Source organism: Triturus cristatus, chromosome 2_2 (assembly GCF_964204655.1).
Source record: "Triturus cristatus chromosome 2_2, aTriCri1.1, whole genome shotgun sequence".
NCBI classification, from domain to species: Eukaryota; Metazoa; Chordata; class Amphibia; order Caudata; family Salamandridae; genus Triturus; species Triturus cristatus.
The window spans coordinates 1,057,813,783-1,057,836,998 of NC_140582.1; the positions used below are offsets into that span (position 1 = coordinate 1,057,813,783).

At 46.5% G+C, this 23,216-nt stretch overlaps 1 protein-coding gene across 1 annotated transcript in view; it reads right to left on the minus strand.

Moving 5' to 3' along the window:
• Positions 1 to 23,216, minus strand: part of NSD2 (nuclear receptor binding SET domain protein 2) — an 881,013-nt gene that overhangs the window by 219,617 nt on the left and 638,180 nt on the right. The window contains exon 16 of the mRNA XM_085642559.1: positions 18,162 to 18,367. Within this exon, the coding sequence (XP_085498685.1) occupies positions 18,162 to 18,367 (206 nt within the window). The remainder of the gene's footprint in view (positions 1 to 18,161; positions 18,368 to 23,216) is intronic.

Here is a 23,216-nt window from a genome sequence, read left to right on the forward strand (position 1 = left end):
GTAGCACCGAAGGGCTATGGACGTGGCAATCGTTCTGCCCAGTGATTCAGTGATATCCAGTCCACAGCGAGTTGTGAATTTTGCTGTGTCTCTACCATCTGCCACGGCTTGGGGGAGAGCAGCCCGGGCCTCCTCCGGGCACTGAGGCAGCACTTGCGCCACCGTATCCCTCATTGTAAAGGAGTATCGGACCAAGAGGCAAACGGTATTCACGAACCGCAGTGACAAGCTGGAGGAAGAGAACATGAGCTTCCCAAGATGATCCAGCTTCCCAGTCTGGAGGAGCAGAGGGGAATGCACCCTTGGAAGAAGCAGCTTAGACCGCCAAGCTCTCAGGGGAAGGGTGTTGGGTGAGAACAATGGCATTGCTTAGAGCCGGGCGGTGGTGGCAGGCAATCGACTGTTCCACAGGAGCACCTGTGCTGGGCTTGGACCAAGTGTCCAGAAGGACATCCGTGAGGGCTTCATTCAAGGGCAAGAGGAATTTGAGGAAGTTGTCGCAGGTTGAAGCACCTCTGTCAGGAGATCAGTCCTGACTGCCACTATGGGGAGCTCCAAGCCCAATGCCTTGGCTGCCCTGCGCACCACTACAACATAGGACGCTCCCTCCTTTGTAGCCACGGTAGGATGAGAAAGCATGCCATGGTCTTGGGAAGTGTCCAGATCACTGGTGTCACCCAATTCCTCTCTCCAGTCCAGTTCATCTAGCTGGTCTGCCAAAGGGTCCAGCGACCCCTCCTAGTCCTTATCACCACCATCAGGGCGATAGGGAACACCTGGGATGAACAAGGAAACAAAAGTACCCTCCGGCTTCGGATCAGATGTCGGTTCGGCTCCAGGTCTATCTCGGGGGTGAAGATGGGGACGGCGTTGGCCGGGGTCATAGTCACTGGGATCGGTGCCTGGGAAGGTTGAGTAAGGTCAGCCGGCGCCAATCCGGATCCAGGCCTGGGTCCACAAGGGCCTTCGAGCGCCAGGCCAAAGCCACCGGCATCGAAGGCCCAGGGCCCCCGACAGACTCCGCGGGGCCTGAAGGCGCACCAGCGGAGTCGGGCAGCCCAAAGATGCAGTGGAGGGCTTCACAGAATGTACCAGGCTGGTGAGGCTACGCCCCGGCTCCCGGAAATGGGGGGAGGCGCGGAGTCGTCCCTCAATCAGGCACCGGAGACGGAGCCTTGGAGCAAGGACGCTCCAGGTCCCGCGTTGCATCAGCTGACCGACGAGCAGGCGAAGAGTGACGGTACTTCTTTGCCTTCTTCTCGTACTTCGACTTACCCAGGGAGTGCGAAGACTTGGACGAGGTGTGGTGTGGTGGCTCCATGACCGGTCTCGAAACCTTCCCATCAAGCGAGACCGACAAGGAGCCGACTGCCAGGCCTCCGAGAGCTTTCAGAACCGCTTCCGCAAAAACTTTGGATTCACGGCCCGGCAGTCGGAGCACGACATCTGGTCGTGGTCGCACTCCAGGCACCGGAGGCACACAAGGTGCGGGTCTGTTACAGACATCAGTTTGTGACAGACCTCGCAGGGCTTGAAGCCGGTCCCACAATGGGACATTCCTCACGCACCATGAGTCCATGACTCGAAAAAAAGTTGACAAAAGTTTATTCAAAAAGTGACCAAGGGGCAAGCTCTCTCCGGATCTCCGTTAGGCCGGGGCGGAAAAATTAAAAACTCATCAGCAGGCAGGGGCGTCATCTAAGTAGGCAACGCAACGTAATGCCGCAACCACGACGCTGGACGTGGAGTTGACAGACGCCACCTACCGGTGGGCAGGGGTCCTACTAAGGAAAAAATTCTCCAGGTCCAGTCTCACACCTGGGGTTAATTCAAAGGTAAGGAATCTATAATTGATGGTCTCTTTCAGATTGTTGTTTTTACTGTTGGAAAGCTTGGTTTCCCAATTATCATGTGCAGAGGTACACGCTGACCCCTCAACTGAAACAACTCTTTTACAGTGTGGCCAAAGTGGGTTCTTCAAGGTATCAAACTATTTGTTATATTAAATCCGACTTGATTCTCTGGTTGAAATTAAATTAACAAGTTGCAGTGTTCTTGCTTTATTTCCCTGAGCCAATACTGGTTGAATTTGGGGTCCTGTCGCGGAGACAGTTTTCTGCCCTCCTGTGGAGACATGCTAACTCCTCCCAGGAAGGGGTACAATTGAGGTCTGCTCTGGAAGAAGGTGTCACCCCCCTACTGCCTGGAAACCACACTGGTGTTGCCTCAAAAGGGGAGTTTCAAGGGAGAAACCGCCTTTGAAATGCAAATAGGCAACACTTGGCAGAGGGGCTGCTCCATTGTTCAGTCCAGGGAGGACCTGGCCTGGCAGTTTGGGCTGGACTGTTCCCATGAGGCACAGGGTCAAGACGGATTTGCATATGGGTGGGTTCAAACTGGAATGGGACAGTGAGTAAAAAAACGATGGATTTAGGCCCAGCTCTCTGTACTGGGGTGAATGTATGACATTGTTCTGCATTCTGTCCATCAATTGTTCTTTTTGCCATTGTTCAGGCAGACAGCCTGCCACTTCGGGCAAGACAGGGCAAACCAGTTGCCAAACTGGTTTTCCTGGGGCACTGTACCCTCCTTGGTAGCCACACCACTTGGTTGGGCTAGGGAACTCCACACACCGGGAGGGGTAGCTGCCATATTGGAAGTGGGCAGAAGTGTATCCTGGGATGCTCAGTGGCTGAACTCCACAGGAAGTGGTTATCTGGTGGGAGAGAACCTGGTAGCCCACTGGCTACAAACTGCATCCTATTGTGAGGGCATTTTCTAAGCATAAGTAGGTCATCCTTGGCATCCCAAATTCAGATCTCGACTGGACTGGAAGAAGGACCGAAGGGCTGCCTTGATGTATGAGAGGCTGCATAAGTGTTGACTGCACCTGCTGAGCCTGTTAGTTAGCAAAGAAGAGGGACTTTGGCTGCTGTGTCTTACTTGAAGAGAAGTCTTCTACAGAGCCCAGACACAGCCAACAGACTCCAAGGGTCAGTGAGCTGGCCTCCTGTTCAAAGCACAGTGAACACAGCTGAGAAGCCTACTGGCGCAAGTTGGTAGCCCGAAGTCTTCAGCCTGCCGCCGTGAAGAACCAGGGACCCAGACCCTACACGCAAAGTTGCACCAGAGTTCGCTGACCTCGAGAGTGTCATCAGAGTAAAGGCGGAACCCCCAGATGAAGGGTTATCGACCCAGGAAGGATTGGACTCCTGCCACTTCAGAGAGGACTTCAAGGGACACCCTTCGTGATCAAGGAGTAGTCGCAGTAAGACCCCCCCATAGACACTTTACTTGTTGATGTGCAAATGATAAATATTTGCTGAAACCCAATTTCCACATTATCATTTGTATGCTATATGCTCATATGCCCCTTAACTTGCGCTGGAATGTCGACGGAGTTTGAGCCTATTCAGATCATCATCAGGTTACTAATTATTACAAAGGTTTGTGCATGAAGGCGTATGGATGTACAATAAGCAAGGGGTACCCCTACGGTCGTGCTTGAGCGCGCACCGCGCCTCTTCCCATATCTTGCAAGGCTTCACCTCCCAGATTTGCTTGATCCCTCCTGGCCGTCACTAACTTTCAGCACACTCGACATTCCAGCGCAATTTAAGGCGCCATCCTCTTGGTTCCCTGAAGATAATTATGTGTATATTTATGTATTAATGTATGGGAACTAATAAGAGTTCATTGTATGTATCATTTTACTTTCCTGTGCCGTCTCCTACTGTATTTATCTCTTCACTTGTGCCGTTCACATGCTTTATGAGCACAGTTTTGTACAGGGTACATGACATTTAATGTAACAAAGTGCTAATGTTTGATCAAATACATGAAAAGGAATATGCTACTTACCAGTATGCATCTGTTCTTGGCATGTAGAGATGCAGATCTACACACTTTTGCATAGATCGCCATCTGGTGTTCGGCACGGATGTTTGCAGTTTGTTTTTCCTCTTGGAAAGTCTTTGGAAGTCACGAGGTCGGTGACTCCTCCTTTGGATCGTATTGCGCATGGGCTTCGGCTCCATCCTCAGATTGTTTTTCGCCAGCAGGGAAAGATGGAGCGTAGTAACAACAGTGAAGAAACCCATGTGTGTTGTATATAAATAAGATAGACTGGAACAGATACAGGTAGCCGGGGAGGCGGGTGGGCGTGTGTAGATCTGCAGCTCTACATGCAAAGAACAGATGCATACTGGTAAGTAGCATATTCCGTTCGAGGCATATGAGCTGCAGATTACAAATTTTTGCATAGACTATATAGCAGTTCCCAACCTTAGCGGCGACCACCGGTATCTGTTGCAGTGGTTTGAAATAGTGTTTTTAGTACAGCCTGGCCCACACTAGCTTGTTGCTTGGTTTGCACATCTACACAGTAATGTTTAGTGAAAGTGTGCGGTGTTGACCATGTAGCTGCTTTGCAGATCTCATCTAGTGGGATGGTCCCTAGAAAAGCCATGGAAGCCCCTATCTTCCGTGTAGAATGGGCTTTAGGGGGGGGACGGATAGCGTTCGTTTTGCTTTGTGGTAGCAAATCTGGATGCATTTTTCATTTCATTTCAGAAATCTTTATTTCGATCACAGATCATAAAAGATGCATAACATTAGTACAAAAAATGTTTAAAAACGAATTAAACAACAGTGTGATCCAGTAGTTAAAACAGTGTTAAAAGAGGGTGCATGAAATTCAGTCTGTAGCTATCAAGGAGTCTTTTTATACGAGTCTTTTTACCCATCGGCTTCGGGTGTACCACATGGAAGTTAAAAATTTCGAGAGGGCAAAGACTACAGTGGGGGAGAGGTCTGTCTTTAAAACTCTATAAGCAGGTTGAAAGGATCTAAAACCCAAGTTCTTAAGTAGGGGGACTAACCAATATTTCCTGCTCCTCTCATAGCCCTTGCAGAAGAAAACAACGTGAACGTCATTCTCCTTTGGATGTGCGCACACTGGGCAAGTTTCTATGGAGGAGCGGCATGTCCAGGACGCTGTGAACGATGCTAAGGGAAGTGTTCCGTATCTCCATTGTAAGAATAATTTCCTCGTTAGTACAGGAGACATGGCATCTAGAGTACTTTCAAGATGGTAAGAATCTTTTACTTTTAGGAACAAATGGGTCAAAGATCCTTCTCGTGTGGCATCGATAGCTCTGGTGAGCATTAGTTCTTGGTATGCTCTCACAAGAACCTTTTTTGTTGTCTTTAAACAGGCGTTTGTAGGATCCGTCCATAGTTCCGGATAACCAATCTCCTCTAACATTCCCTTAACATAAATCATCCATGGAATTTGCTTGGCGTTCCGTAGGTGCAGGAATTCCTGTAACTCCACTCTGTAGTTTATGAGATCTGGGCTGCACCACAAGCGTCTCCAAAATGTCAAGGGTTTAAGACCTAGCTCCTCAGTTATCGATCGAATTCCCATGTCCAATCTTAGGGGCAGTAGTGGAGTGCTCTGCGGTAGGGCAACGATCTGTCTCAAAAATTTATTTTCCGTTGACTGTAGTTTAGACAGATTGGTGTGTCCCCACAGCTCACCCCCGTATGTGACACCCGCGCGGGCTTGAGTTTTGTAAATATGAATGATTGGGGTTAGTGGGCGATAGGAAGATTTGTTCGCCAGACGCATAGTGCCACCCGCCAACTGAGCCAGTTTAATAGTCACTTTAGTCTGGTGTGACGTCCACGTTAGATGTTCGTTTATAGTAATCCCCAAGTATTCGATGTTATGCACACGTTCTAATTGGACTGTGCCTAACCTAGGTGGAGCTCGGTTATGGGTATTAGGATTCAAAATCATAAATTTAGTTTTTTGAGGATTAATTTCCAATCCACGCTCAGAGCAGAACTCTAAAAAACCGTCCAGGATGCGTTGGATCCCCATAGGGGATTTAGACAACAGCAGGGTGTCATCTGCAAACATGATTGCAGGCACCCTGCTGCCTGTCAACTTGGGGGCATCGGTGTTGGCAATCCTGTTCAGGTGGGCAACTACCCCGTTCACAAAGAGGCAAAACCGGGTCGGTGCAAGGACACAACCCTGTCTAACCCCTCTGCGAACGGGGAAACTATCGGTTAACTTGCCATCTTTGCCGCACCTTACGCGGGCGTAGTTGTTATAATGAAGTCTCATCAGGATTGCCAGAATGTCACCAGGGACGTTTAGCTCTTCCATGACTCTCCACAGCCGTGCCCTAGGTACCAAATCGAAGGCGGCACGTAAGTCTACAAAAATAGTATACAAAGTACCGCCCTCGATTACGGCTGTTCTCCAGTAAAGGAGATTCAGCCGGAAAATGTGATCTACTGTCGATACACCCTGTCTGAAGCCCACCTGATAGGGGGACAGGATATCCATCTCCTCTATCCAGGCCAGAAGCCTGTCCAAAATCAGTCTTCCGAAAAGTTTTTGGGGTATGTCGATGAGACTGATAGGACGATAGTTGGCTGGGAGCAGAGGGGAACCCTTTTTGAAAATTGGAACCACCTCTGCTCCCAGCCAAGTATCAGGGACCTCCATTCCCCCAGAATGGCATTAAATATTAGTGTAAGATATGGGACCCATATCCCTGGTTCCTGTTTGAACAAGTCCCCAGGCACCCCATCGAGTCCCGGGGCTTTTCCCGCCGCTAGACCCTTGATGGCCTCCCTCACCTCTTTTTCAGTAAAGGGAGCTCCCGTATGACTAGATGTCTTTATGCCACCAACTGTATTTTGTCCCCCCCCTTCCTCAGCATAAAACGTCTCAAAGTGGCGCTGCCATATCATGGGCGCTATGTTGGGCTCTATTGCCGAGGATAAATCCTCAGTACCATTGGCGACTATGCGCCAAAATTTGCGCGAGTCTCTGTTAGTTAGTGTTTTAACAAGGTTTTCCCAATAATCCTGGTCCCATTCCGCCCGCGCATTTTCCAGGAGCCTTTTGTAGGATCTTCTCCTAGCTTGGATTTCTTCCTTGCCATAGCGTCCTTTTATAGCAAGTAAGAGATGGGCTTGGATTCCCTGCAAGTGGCGTTATACCAGGATGTTTTGGACAGGGGGCCTTTCCTTTTCCCTGAGGATGAAAACAGATCCTGCTCTAAGGTGATGATTATGTTTGCATGAATTTGTGCAAGCTTTCCTCTATTGGGATCATCTTGCACCTCCTTTCCAATCTGAAAGGCCCTCTCCAGCAATGGGATGATCCTTGCATATAACTGCGGTATTCTATCTGGACTATTGACCAATTTCTCCCACTTGACTCTCCGCCGATTGTTTTCAAGTAAGAGCCCTGCTTTATCTTTATCCGGTCCGTAGGATGTGTCCTCGCCCCCTGGCAGGGAATAAGTCAATTCCAAAGCGTTATGGTCACTGTCCATTCTTTCAGTGACTTTGAAATCGACTATTAATGGCCACATGAACAATTTGACCAAAATATAGTCCAGTCTGGATTCGCTACCTGTTTTATTATAGGTATACATGCTAGGGATGTCCGATTTGCAGCGGCCATTGCAAGCCCTTAGGCCTTGATTAAGAGTGAGGGCAGTTATCTGCAAGGCCAAGGGAGTCCAGGCCCTAAGTGGTGGGGCCACCGTTTCTGGAACAAACCAACATGAATCTTCCTCATAGGAAGGGCCGTCACGTAGTCCAGAAAGTGGTTCGTACTGTGAATTAAAGTCACCTCCCACCAAGCAGGCAAATTCGCAAGGAATGCCTTCTAGGAACCCGGATAATTCATCTATAGTGCAAGATTCTTTTAGCATAGGAACAGGCCTTGAATATATGTTAATGACTAACAGCTTAGTGGAGTCTGACCACTCGAGTAAGACAGCCAATATGTCATCCGAGGCGGTCTCTAGGCAAGTGGCGTGACAACCTAGGTCAGTTGCTACCCAGGTCGTAAGTCCCCCCGACAGCCTGCCCCTTCCCCCCCACTTTGCGGGTTTAGAGAAGGAGGCAAAGCCCGGAAATAATATTTCCTCACGTGCCCAAGTCTCCTGGAAAATAAGTATATTTTTGGAGCTAATGTACGAGCCCCACTCTATGGAGTCTATTTTATTGGCTAGGCCTGCCACGTTCCAAGAGATCACAGTTATATGCGCCGATTGGGTGGTGTCTAGGCCTGCGGAGACAAAGTTATTAGAGTTAAGCTCAGTGGGCGCCATTTGGTAGTGGGGGAATAATTTGTGATAGAGGTTATATTAATGGGAGACAGGATGAAATCCGTCATGCCTAATACGAGAGCCGGCTTGTGTTCGACTATGTCAATTGCCCTAGTATGTATATCCGGGACTGGGGGTATACTAATCTCCATCCTGGGAGATACTATTAGAGAACTCCCCACTTCATCCACCTGTCAGTCTACCATTTCCAGACTGCTGTATCTATTGTGGGTGGGTAAATAGGCTGGATAATGTGTTCTGTGTGGCCCTGGGATTCCTCTCCTATATCCTCCACCCCCGCCCCTCCTCCGTGTAACAGTTTCCCAACCAGCCTCCCCCCCATACTGGTGGAAATGATGTATAGGTCTTCCCCTATGGTATTGGGGCACATTGCTCTCCCTGGGGCAGTTTTCCCAATCCTCCAGCAACTCGATGGTGCCCCCATCTCTGGTCCTCTGAATTATAGAGGCTCGAAGGGTAGAAAAATGAAAGAGGAAGTGATTGAATGTTACTGCCAAAGTCCTCGTCAGAAACCCACGTGCAGATATATGCGACTGTATTCAGGTCTCTAAAGGTGACCAGAATGCAGTCCCCACTAATAGATTTCCTGGTGTAACCCACCCACGTTGCCCTCCTGGCCATGGAGATATCACTGGTTATTCCTCTCGGAAGGGGTCTATTAATAGAGAGCCAGTTGATAACTTTATTCCTAAGAGAGGTAGTGGATTCGAATGTTGAGGATTTTAATTCCGGGACCCCTACCAGAACTAAGGTGTAGGGTGCTGCTTCTGGGGGGAGGTTTACAGGCTTTTGTCTGCGGTTAGGGTATGGTTTCTCGCCAATAGGTGGCGAATCACCCTTGTTATTGGTTGCGGGTATAGCAGTAGCTTTAAGCGGGGGGGTTATTTTTGGAGTGACAGTTACTATAGGCTGGGTTGGAGTTGGGTCCTTGTTATCATTTAAGGGTTGCAAGATCTTATTTAGTACAACTTGTGAAGTTTTGGGGTTTGTGAGTGGAGGCTTATTATTTGTGGCAATAGGTGGTCCATTACCCTTACTGGGCTTTGGTCCTAGACCCTCTATTGTAGTTTTAATTCCACTATTGTCAAGTTTCCTTGCGTCAACAAGTTGTACAGTGGCTTTCTCAATGCTAACTAATCTAGCTTCGATTTTAATCAGTCTAGCTTCAAGGGGACTCAATAGGGACCTTAGGAGTGTGCCTATGTCCTCCAGTGTGATATCATCAGAGGTAATATCCAGTGGCACGGTATTGGTGGACTGTGGTAATGGAATTGTATTATTAATTCTAGGGGGAGTTGTCATTCCCGACTTCTCTAGCATAGAGACAGAGGTGGCTCCTTTCCCCCCTTTGCCTCTCGGTTGTTTGGATTTGGGGGATTTTGTCCTATTATTTTCTTTGTTTTGGGGCCCCCTCTTCTTTTTTTGTATTGCCCCTTCTCTCACCCCCCTATCTCTATCTGTGTTAGGTTCTATAGCTTTAACTGCCTCAGTGTTCTCGGTTAGTGTTGGTAGGGTAATTTGGGTGCTAGGTAGGGCCATTAGGCTCATGTCCTCAAGGTCACTCAGCACCTCAATAGTGAACTCTGGATTAGTAGTTGAGGTGCCAGGGAGTGAGCATGGTGCTTGATCAATTCTACCACTAGTTGATAGGCAGGATCTATCTTCTGGGGTTCTGGCTTGGGCCATTGGGCCCATTGAAGATCTCTTTACCCAGTCTATTTCTTGGGAGATTCTTCGCTCCAGCACCTCTATTTCCTCGATCAGAAGAGAGCCAGCTTTAGCAAAGTAGGTGTCAATAGGTCCTTTGACAGCTCCGGCCGCGGCTAGGGAAGATGTTTACTTCTGGTTTCCCTGGTGCTCATTTCGCTGGTGGTTGAGCGGCCTAAATGTGAACATGAAAGAGGAGGGGCCCGGACCGGACTCTCACGTACTCGAACGGCCTCAAACGGCCCGCTCTTTGCCCGGGTCGCTCCCGCTCGCTACAGCGCAGCTATAACTCCTATCTTTAATATAGAGCTGGGGTAGGGCGGGGGGCGTGGCCGGCAGGGAGAGCGGCCACAGGTGTGACACGCAGGGACTCCTGGGCAATGGAGTCCCTGCTAGGCTGCTCGCAGCCCTGCCGGAGTGCAGATGGTCCAGGAAGTTTCCAGCTCCCCACACGAGCCTCTCAGTAGGTGCAGGCGCAACGGGACCCGCGCAGCGGGTCCTGCAAGGTGTAGAGTTTTCCGCGAAGAAATCCAGCGACGAAGTCAAGAAGGGTAAGAGCCTCCACACAGTGCTCTGGTCGTCCAAAAGGCAAGGATGCATTTTACAATCCACCTAGCTATCCCTGATTTTGAGATGGGGTTGCCCTTGTGTGGTGGAGAGAAAGAGACAAACAGTTGTTTGGTCTTTCTGAAAGGTTGTGTTCTTTGGATATAGTAAAGTAAGGCTCGTTTGACATCTAGCGTGTGCAGAGCCCTTTCTGCAACGGTCTGAGGTTGCGAGAAAAATACTGGTAATTCTACAGATTTGTTTAGGTGAAAAGGGGAAATGACTTTAGGTAGGAATTTTGGATTGGTACAGAGAACAACCTTGTTCTGGTGCATTTGAAGAAAAGATTCTTGTATGGTAAGAGCTTGTATCTCACTGACCCTTCTAAGGGAAGTGATGGCTACAAGGAAAGCTGTTTTCCATGTGAGGAATTGCAGTTCGCATTTATGCAAAGGTTCGAAGGGAGGCCCCATCAGCCTTGTGAGAACGATATTTAAGTTCCACACAGGTGAGGGTGGTACTCTGGGGGGGAATTATTCTTTTGAGGCCTTCCATGGAGGCTTTAATGGCAGGTACTCTGAAAAGTGATAGGTGCTGCCTGTTTTGTAAGTAAGCTGCAATTGCTGCGAGGTGTAGCCTAATGGAGGTATAGGCTAGATTACACCTTTGTAGGTGGTTTAAGTAGCATATGATGTGTTGTATAGACACATCTAGAGGATTGATTGTGTTATGGCAATAAACAAATCTTTTCCACTTGGCAGCGTAGCAGGCTCTAGCGGTAGGGCGTCTAGCTTCTCTGATGACGTTCATACAGTCAGGGTGAAGGTTTAGGTACCCGAATTCTAGGATTTCAGGAGCCAGATCGCAAGGTTGAGCTGAGCTGGGTCCGGGTGTCTGATCTCTCCATGGTTCTGGGTTAGAAGGCATGGTGATAGGTGTAGCTTTTGGTGTGGTACTACCAAGAGTTCCAGCAGCGTGGTGTACCACGGTTGTCTGGTCCACGTTGGAGCTACTAGGTTCAGTGTGAGGGAGTGCTGTTGTAGCTTTCGCACCACTAATGGAATGAGTGGGAGAGGCGGAAAAGCGTACGCAAATTTGCCTGACCAGTTCATCCATATCGCATTTCCTTTGGACAATTGGTGTGGGTATCTGGCGGCGAAGCTTTGGCATTTGGTGTTTTCATGGGTGACGAAGAGGTCTATCTGTGGATGCCCCCACATTTGAAAGAACGGATGAAGAACCTGTGGGTGAAGTTCCCACTCATGGATCTGTTGTGTCTGTCTGCTGAGCAGATCTGCCACTGTGTTTTGGACTCCTGGGACATGTTGAGCTAGGAGAAAGATTTTTGGGGGAAACTGCCCATCTCCATATGCTCTGTGCTAATTGAGAGAGCTGTGGAGAGTGTGTGCCGCCTTGTTTTTTAATATAATACATGGCCGTCATGTTGTCTGTGCGAATGAGGACTGCCTTGCCTGAAATTCGTGGTTGAAAGGATTTCAGGGCTAGAAAGATTGCTAGTAACTCCAGATGGTTGATATGGAGTAACTTTTGTTGCGGCGTCCATGTGCCCTGCACTGTGAGGTGTAATAGATGAGCTGCCCAGCCGGAGAGCGATGCATCCGTTGTTAGTATTATTTGGGGAACTGGGTCCAGGAACGGTCGACCTTTGGAAAGGTTTGTGGTGTTCCACCACTACAGAGAGCAATGGGTGCGACCGTCTACCAACACCAGATCTGTCAGTTGCCCCTGGGCCTGGTTCCATTGGCACGCTAAGCACTCCTGGAGTGGACGCATCTGGAGTCTTGCGTGAGGCACTATGAAAATGCAAGAGGCCATCATCCCTATCAGTTGCATAAACACTGGTGCTGGAAGGGAGTGTTGAAGTACGAATTTTTGTCGCAAAGCCTGAATGCTTGCAATCCTGGCCGGATTGGGGTAGGCTATTGCTTTTGAGTTGTCTATGGTGGCACCATGGTATTGTTTTATGTGGGATGGTGTTAGCTGGGACTTTTGGTGGTCCACCGTGAAGCCTAGTTGGTGAAGTAGTTGGATTGTGGTAGCGGTGTGGTGTACACATTGGTTGTATGAAGTGGCTTTTATCAGCCAATCGTCCAAGTATGTGAAGACGTGAATGTGCTGTCTTCTCAGGTGTGCCGCCACCACCGCTAGGCACTTGGTGAATACCCGTGGTGCTGTTGTGACTCCGAACGGGAGCACTTTGAATTGGTAGTGTTGTCCGTCCACTACAAATCTGAGGTACTTTCTGTGAGCATGGTGTACTGGAATGTGGAAGTATGCGTCTTTCAAGTCCAGTGTGGAGAGAAAGTCGTTCAGGGAGAGGAGCGGAAGTACCTGCTGAAGCGTTACCATGTGAAAATGGTCTGAGTGTATGTATGTGTTTAGGGGCCGGAGATCTAGAATAGTTCGTAGAGTCTCGACCCTTTTTGGTATTAGAAAAGATGGGGAGTAAACCCCCAAATTTTGTTGATTGGCAGGAACGTGTTCTATTGCCTCTTTTTGTAGGAGGGAGATTACCTCCTGCTTTAGCAATGTGGAATGTTCTTGTGACATTGGGCGTTGCCTGGGTGGAATGTTTGGGGGGGGGGTAGATGTTAATTCCAGGCAGTATCCTGACCGAATTATTTGGGTCACCCATTTGTCTGAGGTGATGGTCTCCCAGACATGAAGGAAATTTGTGAGTCTGCCCCCGACTGGAGTGGAATGGTCTGGGGGGAGCGGGGGGGAAGTCATTGGGTAGTAGGTGTTGCAGAACGGGCGTTGTTTGTTTTGCCTCTGCCCTTGTTGTTGTTACCCCTGTAGCCGCCTCTTTGGTAACCTTTTGTAAAGGTGGTCTGAGTAGGGGACTTGTACGATGTGGACGCTGTGTCTGAGGAGTAGCCTCTGGATGCACTCCGAAAGGATGAGCGGCGAAAGGAGCGTCTGGGCGGGTGAGACTGAAAAGCCACCATGGATTTTGCTGTATCCGTGTCATTTTTCATCTTTTCTAAGGCCTCATCCACCTTTGGCCTGAATAGATATTCCTGGTCAAAGGGATGGTTAAGGATGGAGGCATGTACTTCTGGTTTAAACCCAGATACCCTTAACCACGCATGACGACGGAGAAGGACGCTGGTGTTAATGGCCCTGGAGGCTCTGTCTGCTGCGTCTAGGGCACAACGTATAGAGGTGTTTGTGATTGTTTTACCCTCTTGAATCAACTCGTTGGCTTTACTTTTATATTTTTCAGGGAGATGTTGCATTATGCTCTCTAATTCGTCATAATGAGCCCTCTCATATCTGGCCAGCAGTGCCTGAGTGTTTGCTATACGCCGTATGTTGGCGGCCTGGGATGCTGTGCGTTTGCCTGAAGCATCAAGCAGTTTTGATTCCTTGTCAGGTGGTGGTGCATCACCTGATGCTTGTGAGTTTGCCCTTTTACGTGCCGTAGAGACCACTAAGGAATCTAGTGGCGCTGGTCCTCTAATGTAAGAGGGATCTGAGGGAGCAGATTTTTACTTCTTTTCAATACGTGACCCTGGCTCTAACTGGGTCTTTAAAAACTTCTGCTGCATGCTTTACCACTCCTTTGAGCATGGCAGTATGGAGGTGGACCTCTGTGTAGTATCGAATGTGTCTAGGAGGAAATCTTCCTCCACAGGGTCATTATGCATGTCCACCCCATGATAATGTGCTGCTCTTTGCAGAAGATGGTTAAACCCTAGTGAATCTTCAGGTGGAGATGGTCTAGAAGGGTAAATATCGTCTTGTGGGACGTTGGGGATATCTGGTATATGGTAATCGTCCCATGGATCTGGAGATCCTGTAGGGGTGGGGTCTTTTGGCACATACCCTGCATCATAATATGGGTCCCCATGATCATAATCGTCTGGGGACGGAGTAGGAGAACGATGAGGTGGGGGTGGAGGTGGAGGAGGAGGGGAAGGTATTCTGAATGGAGAGGTAGCAGAGTCCTTCCTCTTTGGAGGTGGAGGCGGAGCAGGCTTCTCCAAATTCTTAATAGAGAGCGTCAAATATCCAGTTTTTGGATCCTTGGTAAGAGTTTTTTGCAAGGGATCCGGTGTAAATAACTCTGGTGAGGTAATTTGGTCCGTCGGCGCCGAACCAATGATTTTTTAGGTTTTTCCGTGCCGGTTTGATGTTTAGAACCCAGCTTGGAACCCTCCGGTCTCTTGGTCGGCGCCAAGATGTGCTTCGGCTTGGAAGCGTCATTGCCGGTGGCCTTGTGTGGTTTGGTCGGCACCGAAGATGGCGTCGGTGCCGAAGGGTTGGGTTTCGACACCGAGGGTTTTGGTGCGGAGCTCGGTGTCGAGGTGGAGGCCGTCTTCTTTTTCGGTGCCGAAGTGTGTTTCTCGGCACCGCTGGCAGGCTGGCTCGAGCCCGAGCCGCCGGAAGGCTTACTTGGCTTCTTCATCTGGTCTTGCCTAGGCCCGGAGGCGAAGGCGTGACCGAAGCCTTTTTGGGTGTCGGCGCGGGTGTGGGAGGGGGTAGATTGGTACTCACAACCCTCTGCACCGGAGTGATGTCCTCCACATCTGACTCGTCGGCCTCAGAAGCGCTGACGAGGTCCTCTTCGGTACGATGATGTTCCGGATCGTCGATGTTGTCTCCGAAGATGTCGACTGGAATGGACGTCGAGGAGTGTGCCATGTTCCTTCTGGCTCTTCGGTCCCGAATAGTCTTTTTGGATCGGAAAGACTTACAGGCCGGACAGTCTCGAGCCTCGTGTTCCGGGGAGAGGCAAAGGTTGCTAACCTCATGAAGATCGGTGTGGGGAAATTTGGACTCACATTGAGGGCACTTTTTAAATGGAGTTCTTTCCATGAGCCGGGACCGGAGCCTGGGTAGGCCCGAAGGCCGCCATCGACGACTGGAACCGAAGGTTTGTGGCGATGAGAAGGCGCGTTGATTGAAGAGATCGTGATCGAAACAATACAGCAATTGGGGTGAGGATTGCGCGTCGATCGCCCAACTGGAAGCTGTTCGGAACCGGAGCGCGAAGATTACATCAGAGCCCGATAGCGGAAAAAAACAATCTGAGGATGGAGCCGAAGCCCATGCGCAATACGATCCAAAGGAGGAGTCACCGACCTTGTGACTTCCAAAGACTTTCCAAGAGGAAAAACAAACTGCAAACATCCGGGCCCAACACCAGATGGCGATCTATGCAAAAGTGTGTAATCTGCAGGTCATATGCCTCGAACATATATTTTTGTCATTCATTGCCTTCTGGTTTTATAGTTTCCCCTTGTTCCCCTTGCCCTGTAACATGTTATTTGCATCATCCTTTAAATTGTCAACTACAATAATACCTTTTGAGACATTGTTGTATGAAATAGATTACTTCAGCAGGTTTCCCATTCATACAGTACCAAAGGCAGCACATCACTGGTCAAACTGTGAACCAAACCAAAATGTTATAAATAAAGACAGCAATATATAAATGTTTGTAACTGAAGGCCTAACAGACGCCTGGCTGGGACCGTAGTCTTAGTAAAAAAGAACTGCAGAACGTCAGTGTTTCTTGTAAACGGTTACCATAGACCACAGTACTGAACACACCACATGAAGATTGCATAGCAACAATACATAGCAAAAAGTCTATAAACTGAATCTATGCTCCACATGCAAACATCTCTAACACAGTGTAACACATCTTACTAGCATTATCAATGATGCTCCCCAGCATTGGACACACTCCAAGACATAATTACAACCTTGGAACACGGTAAGGCTTGTCACCATCAGTCGTGTAATTCCACAACCTCACAGACTACAAAATGCTAGTGGATGAGTGCGAAATACAGAGTTCAGTTTCTTTTGTTTTATAGGATAGTATGCACACTCAGGCAGCAGAGAAACAAAGAAGCAGTTGAACCTCTATTGCATGCAATGGTGCAGAAGCTATATACAATGGGACGAAGAATGGATCTCCTGGCTCCAGAAATCCTTGCTAGAGCATACGGGTGTCTCTCTAGAGATACTAAGTGACAAAAGGGTAAGCTGGGCATGCTGCATGTTAAACGACAAGCAACAGAAAAGGATGCCAGAGTACCCACAGAAAATATTCTGCAGTGTGCGCTTTAGGTATACCCAGTTTAACATAATGCACAGGATGCATTTCAAACTACATAAGATTGGTCAAATATATCCAGTGACACTCTTCAGTCGGACCCGGTGGAGAAACGAAACCACAAATTTTCAACAAATGTTATGGAGCTGCCCAGAGTTACAACCTACTGTTCAACAGTACTAGATACCACAGACTGTATAACGAGCAAAAAGGACACGGGAAACTGATGGCAGTCTATTACAAATACAATTAAGAACCAAGCAATAAAATGTAGTGACGAAGTTTGCAGATCTTGCACTGTTATTAGCCAAGAGAAACATTATAATAAGATGCCTCACACACTGGAGGTTCGGAAGCCAAAGAGGCTATATTGGGTGGAAGTGGAAAGCAGGACACTGCAGGGTGGAAAGAAGAGGGCAGGGTAAAAAACTAATCGCAGGACTCAGCACAAAATACACTGGACATGCGCATGGATAGGAAACGCTCCCAAGAGACCTGAAGAGAAACATGTCAAGCAGAGGAGGCAAACGAGCTACAAGCCAACGGAAACTACATTTAACAGGGAAAATCAATAGTCGCAATGCCTCCTGGGCAGGGGGAAAGGATTGTCTGTAATAGTAAAATCACTAGGAGGGAAAGGAAAGTCACATCCAAAAGGCACCACATGCAACAACCAATAAGCTCTCTAGGTTAAAAAATGGACAGGGAGATGGAGAGAAGGGTGTGGGGATCTTTTATCTTAAATAAAGCAAGACATGATCAACAAAAGGAAATAAGGACTAATGAATATGTACCACATTTTCAAAGATGGATATACATCAAAACATGGGGGCAGCAGAGCGAGTGAGTGTGTGTGTGTGTGTGTAATGTATTTACTGCATTGCTTCAAATTGGGACCTGAAAAGAAATATAAAAATGGCAGCAAAACAAGCCTGAAAAAAAAACCACAGCAAACTCTTCAACTTGCATATCTTTATGAAAAACCAGATCCAACCTTGTGACAGACTGCAATCCAACAAAGGGCACAAACATACCAGAATCAGACTTACGCAGTAGCGTATAAGTCTTGGGCTTCGACTATCACAATGGTGGCAAAAGTACAAACTTTAATCAACAACTCCACTGAACGCTGCTTCCATAGAGCTGAACCACTCCAAGGATGGAAGAAACGGATATCATCAATCCCATTTTGAAAAGTATGTACCAGGTTTTAAAGCATACCTAAATCATCTTAGAGACCTACTACATCACCTACCTGGCAGTAATGCATTAAAGTATCCCACTTGGTTTCAAAATGAACCATCTTAGGAAGCTATTACTACAAGAAGTCGTGAATACACCATCATGAATTAAAATGATGAAAAAAAGGAATATGAAATATGACTGCTCACTATATGAGTGCTGGATCATTAACAATATTTCTCTGGATATTGGCTTTGCTGTTGCATGTCAAGTTAAGATTTTTAAAATATACTCCAAACCAACGAAGTAAACTATGTATTCACAGTGTGAATGAGCAATATATGGAAGAACCAGGCGTAAAATAGTGATTTGTGGGATTATAAACTGATATTCATTTTATAAATTGTGTAGAATAATATATGGGGTACACAGCGAACCAGGTATTAAAATGCAAGCCTTATTGCACCTACCATTTTTGAAGACCTTTCCGAGCAGTTTAACTCCTTGATATTTGGTTCCTCTATCACCTTCGATGTAAGGAAATACACGAGCTTGGTGTGTCCAATAATAATCCTTGGAACCAAAAAAAAATACAGGAAACTCTCCAGGCACATGCTTCATTTTCTGAATATTTGGTGGAACATTTTTAGGATCACAAATCTCTGCAGGCCACCACCTATAAATAAAACGTAATAAATTAATAATTTTATTTAAAAATATTTTTATTATTAAATGTATGAGGGTCAAAGTTAAACATACAAAAATTAGCTGGAAAGAAAAAGATCTCTCAAGAACATCTATATAACTAAAAGAAAAACCTTAGCACACAAACTAAATCGTCCCATTACACAGGTATAAGAGTCGAACCAATGTGACATTAATAAATTAAGACAAGATCAATAAATCAAGTACTTTTACAGAAGCGACCAATGGAAACAAAGACAAATATTGTAGTGCATCTACCAATTAAACAGTTAATATTTTCTATTACCTGAGACTCCAGGGTGCAAGTGCAAATCTGCTAAATTTTAGTTTTTAAACATATTTTGTTGATTTTCAAGGTTAACAAACCAACAAGGCATTAGATGTTACATAAATACTCTCCCACCTCCCTGCACAAATTAGATTAAAGATTCCACCCTCCTCTCTACCCCCTTTTGAGGGCCTTCCTTTCGGTAATAACAGGGTATGGAGGGATCCTCTGTCCCATGTTCGTTGCGTCATCCCTATCTCCTGCAGGTTATGTCCTGCAATCCAGTAGAAAAGTCACTGAAGTTGGCTCGTGTAGCAGTATGTCTTGAAATCCGGGACACCCAGGCCTCCCTGGTCAGTGCTCAGCTGAATTTGAGAGTCCCACTCTGCTGCGTGCAAATCTGCTACATAAATCCCAAATAAAGGAGAACTTACCTACTTCCTGGTTCTGGTACTCAGTGTTTGGGCTCTGACATACACAAGTGGTTAGAAATTAGGAATTATGTGGCATTAAGGACAGAGCTGCTGATTTTGGAACTGGGGAACCAAGTTCTAGTCCCAGTGGAGACCCAACATCCTGCGATTCTGGGAAAATCACGCTATCAACCCGTGCCTCAAAAAACGACTCTGACCTTGTGTAATGTAACTGGTACTCTAATCCCCTTAGGGAGAGTTCACACTATTTGAAGTGCAAAACTAGTCACCTGAGAATAGTGGCCTGAACCATAGACAAGAGACACAGACCCCTGAAAGAGTTATTTGCAATAAACATTTAAGGGATTTAGATCTAGGCTATGTACTTCCCTCATGCTGGGGTCTTGTTTGTAAGACCAAAGAAAGGGGCCTGAAGTTCATCAAACCTTGCTGAGGTGATATCGACTCAAAGACGACCGCCAAACCTGGAGGTCACTGTAACAAGACACCACTAATTCAAACATTTGGTGCATTTATGAGCCAAGGACTAAACTGAGAACCTTACTGTGAAGGAGGATAAATATGGAAAACACAGAAGTACTTTCTAATTGTCTCTTTTTTTTCTTTTTTAACCAGAACTGTGGTCAGTGATACCAGAGCGAACATATACAGAAGATTAGCCGGAGTGGTGACGAATGGGAGAAACATGATTTAGAGATGCATCAATAGCGTGCAAGACTTTCAAGTGCCTGGTGCAAAAAAGTGAAACAATTTGTTCTTGCTGGTGCCTGACAAAAATGCTTATTTCTGACAACTGCATGTGACAATACTTTAGATTCTCAGGCATGTCGGTTAGGAACGTGATCCGCCAACCCAAACAAGAATCAGCCAGGAAGAAGAATGAGGTATAAAAAACAAATCTATTTTGCCACAAAATGGGTTAGCAGGAACACCTCCAGGTTGCAAGAAATGTTGACTTTCAAGGGAACTGTGAATCAGAATTCATTTAAAGTATAGCTAAATTGCAAATGTCAAAATGAGAGCGTACAATCAGGGAATCTTCACATAGTTCTAAACAAAAATATAAATTATTTAATTTGTCACTATCCTTGAGCACAAACTTGCCTAAGGGAATTCCCATTTGCAGAAAGCTGACTCAAGGATTAACTGAGCCAGCTATATCCTAGGTACTCTTCAAACAGATCAGGTCTTTCGCCTCTGACTAATTAATTCATTCTTTCATAAGGAGCATGGCACCACTTGTCAAGATGCCAGCCTGGCTATTCCTTCTGCGATATAGGTTAACGGCCTACACAAAGAAATGGTGAACCTCTCAGGTCTTTAGCCACATAGGGAACTGAAAATGAATTATACAATGTCTAGCCGTGCTTTTTCAAATAAAACAAATTAGCCCTACTATGTGTAAGTTTGATGACAATTTTTCACTGAAGGGGAAGAAATTACTTCAGGCCGAAGAAACATGCATTTTAATTTCAGATTATTCACCTGCAGTCATTTTTCGGTTGACCCCATTGGTAGGTGTTCAAATAAAGCAAGTGAGCTCTCCAGCTCTAGTGGGTCTCAATGAAGAGCCAAATGGTGTTAAAAGACTTCATTCAGATGTAGCAGGGTACACTTGTAGATTAAGGCAGCCATGAAGCCTAGAAGCTTTCAAAACCAACAGGCAAGCCAAGAGGTCTCAATATGCTATGGATAATTGTTTCTCTCAGTGTCTCTCCTCTCTGGTGAAGACCAGGCCATTCCCAGAGACGTTTCCAGTAAAGCTTCTACCAACTGAAGTCTTTGGTGGTGAACGGACACTTAATTATCCATATAGAGAACCAAAAGTTGAGAAGGTTGTTGCATACTAACTGTAGGTGTGTGGTTTTCTCTGGTTGACAGTCTATACCATCTTGTAAAGGTACAATAACGGGTACACACTCAGCAAGGTTAAATGGAAAAACACTACCAGAACGTTTGAGCCAAGGGGAGTCAAGAGTGGGAGTTCGTCCTTTACGGCAAATGAAAGAGAATGCCAAATGTATTAAAAATATAAAACTTGGTATCTTGTACTACACCTTCCTTTTAAAGGATTGGTCTTTGACATTTTGGGGTCATAATAGCAATCAGTACTTTTGTTTCATAGTGGAGCCTCATATTGTGCTCTATGGTTTAGAGATGCTGGACAATAAGTTCTGAAAGCTTTTTTAGAGGCGACCTGAGAAGAAATAAGTTAATAAGTTACTTACCTGTAACTGTGGTTCTCCAATATTGGAAGCTTTCATAGATTCACATGCTGAAATCATTACCCGTCGTCATGATGGGAGCTCCAGGTACTTTAAATAGTAATAGTAGACTGATAAGTATAGACTAGAAAAGGCCTAGGCCTCACAGTTTATCAACCTATCATAGTCATTATGAAAAAAGAGACCAACGTTTGCTTTAGCCAAATCAGCTTCGCCCACCCCTGAGAGAAGCTCAGAACCTCAGATTTTCGAGCACTAGCTCTAGCGTTCATTGAGAAATAGAGGAAGGTCAGCTTTCCCCGTGGTGAGGAGGGTGGGTGGCAGGTGAATCTAGGAAAGCTTCCTATACTGGAGAACTACAGTTACAGGTAAGTAACTAATTTCTTACTCCAATATTGGAGCTTTCATAGATTCACATGCTTGAATCAGAGTAGCTAGCAGTTTAGTAGCACAATTATAATGCCTTGAACAACTTAACAAGACAATGTGACTACAGACCTTTAAGTAAACACCAAGTTAATCATAATTATAGGAACAACAATTAAGGATTAAATTCCTTTAACCATTAAACAATGCAAATAATCTATGAAAGAGAAATGTGATACAGCAATAAAAGGCAGGAGGGTAGACAGGGATGGCCTTAGCTAAATAAATTGCGAAGTACTGCTTGTCCCACCGCTGTTTCATTTAGGGCTATTGAATCCAAGCAGTAGTGCTTTGTAAATGGGTGTCTATTCTGTCACATTGCTGCACTGCAAATTACAGGAAGTGACACTCCTGTAAATAATGCTGTAGACAGACAGCTCTCGTTGAGTGAGCTCTAACTCTTGAGGACAGTGGTCTGCCGGCTTTGCGATGGTAAAATAGCATTGCACTGGATATCCATCTAGAAATACTCTGCTTGGGGCTCGGTATGCGAAAAAATTGTTGAGAAATCTTGCAAAAAGGTTTGTTTTTTTGCAGATAGAACTTAAGGCAACACCTGACGTCTAACGAATGAACGGCCCTCTCTGCAGTAGTCAATGGATTCGGGAACAAGGTCCTTAGTTTCACCGACTCATTCAAACGGAAATCAGATGGAAACTGATATAAATTTTGGATTTGTGCAAAGAAGACTGTCAGACTTGAATTGTAAAAATGGTTCTTCTATAACAAATGCCTGCATTTAACTGACCCCTCTGGCAGACGTCAAGGCAAGAAGTAAAGCTCACTTTCATGACAGGAACTTGATCTCTGCCCTGTGAATCGGCTCGAAAGGAGGTTTCATCAATTGTGAAAGAACAGTATTTAACTGCCATGCAGAAGGTGGAGGCCTCACAGGAGGATAGGCACGAAACAAACCTTTGAGGATTTCCTTGATTATCCTGGAAGACAACAATGGTGGAGAGGATAGTGTCCTTCTGTAGTGGGAAATGGCTGCTAAATGGAGCATTATAGAACTATGTGCCACATCTGATTGCACCAGTTGTAGAAAGTATGGCAAAAGTTGTTCTGGAGAGGAGGGAAACCGATGTATTTCTGCTTGGCGGCACCAGATACAGAAACGCTTCCTCTTGAAGCAATACGTTTTGTTGGTACTATCCGCTCTGGTTAAGATAGCTCTATAGTCGTGGGAAATGTTCAAATGCTGGAAATCATTGAACTCAAAAGCCATGCCGATTAGTGGAGGTGTCTGGGATCTGGATGTATGATTCCCCCTGGTTCATCGTGAGGAGTTTGGAGAATACTGGTAGTCGGATGTGCGGAACCTGAGAGAAGAAGCAGTTCTGTGTAACAGTGTGGACGTGGCCATGCTCGAGCAATGAGAATCGGCTTGCAGGGTTCGTTCCTCATCTTCCTGATGACTCTTGGGAGAACATGACTGGTAGGAAAAACGTAGGGTAAAGATGCCGG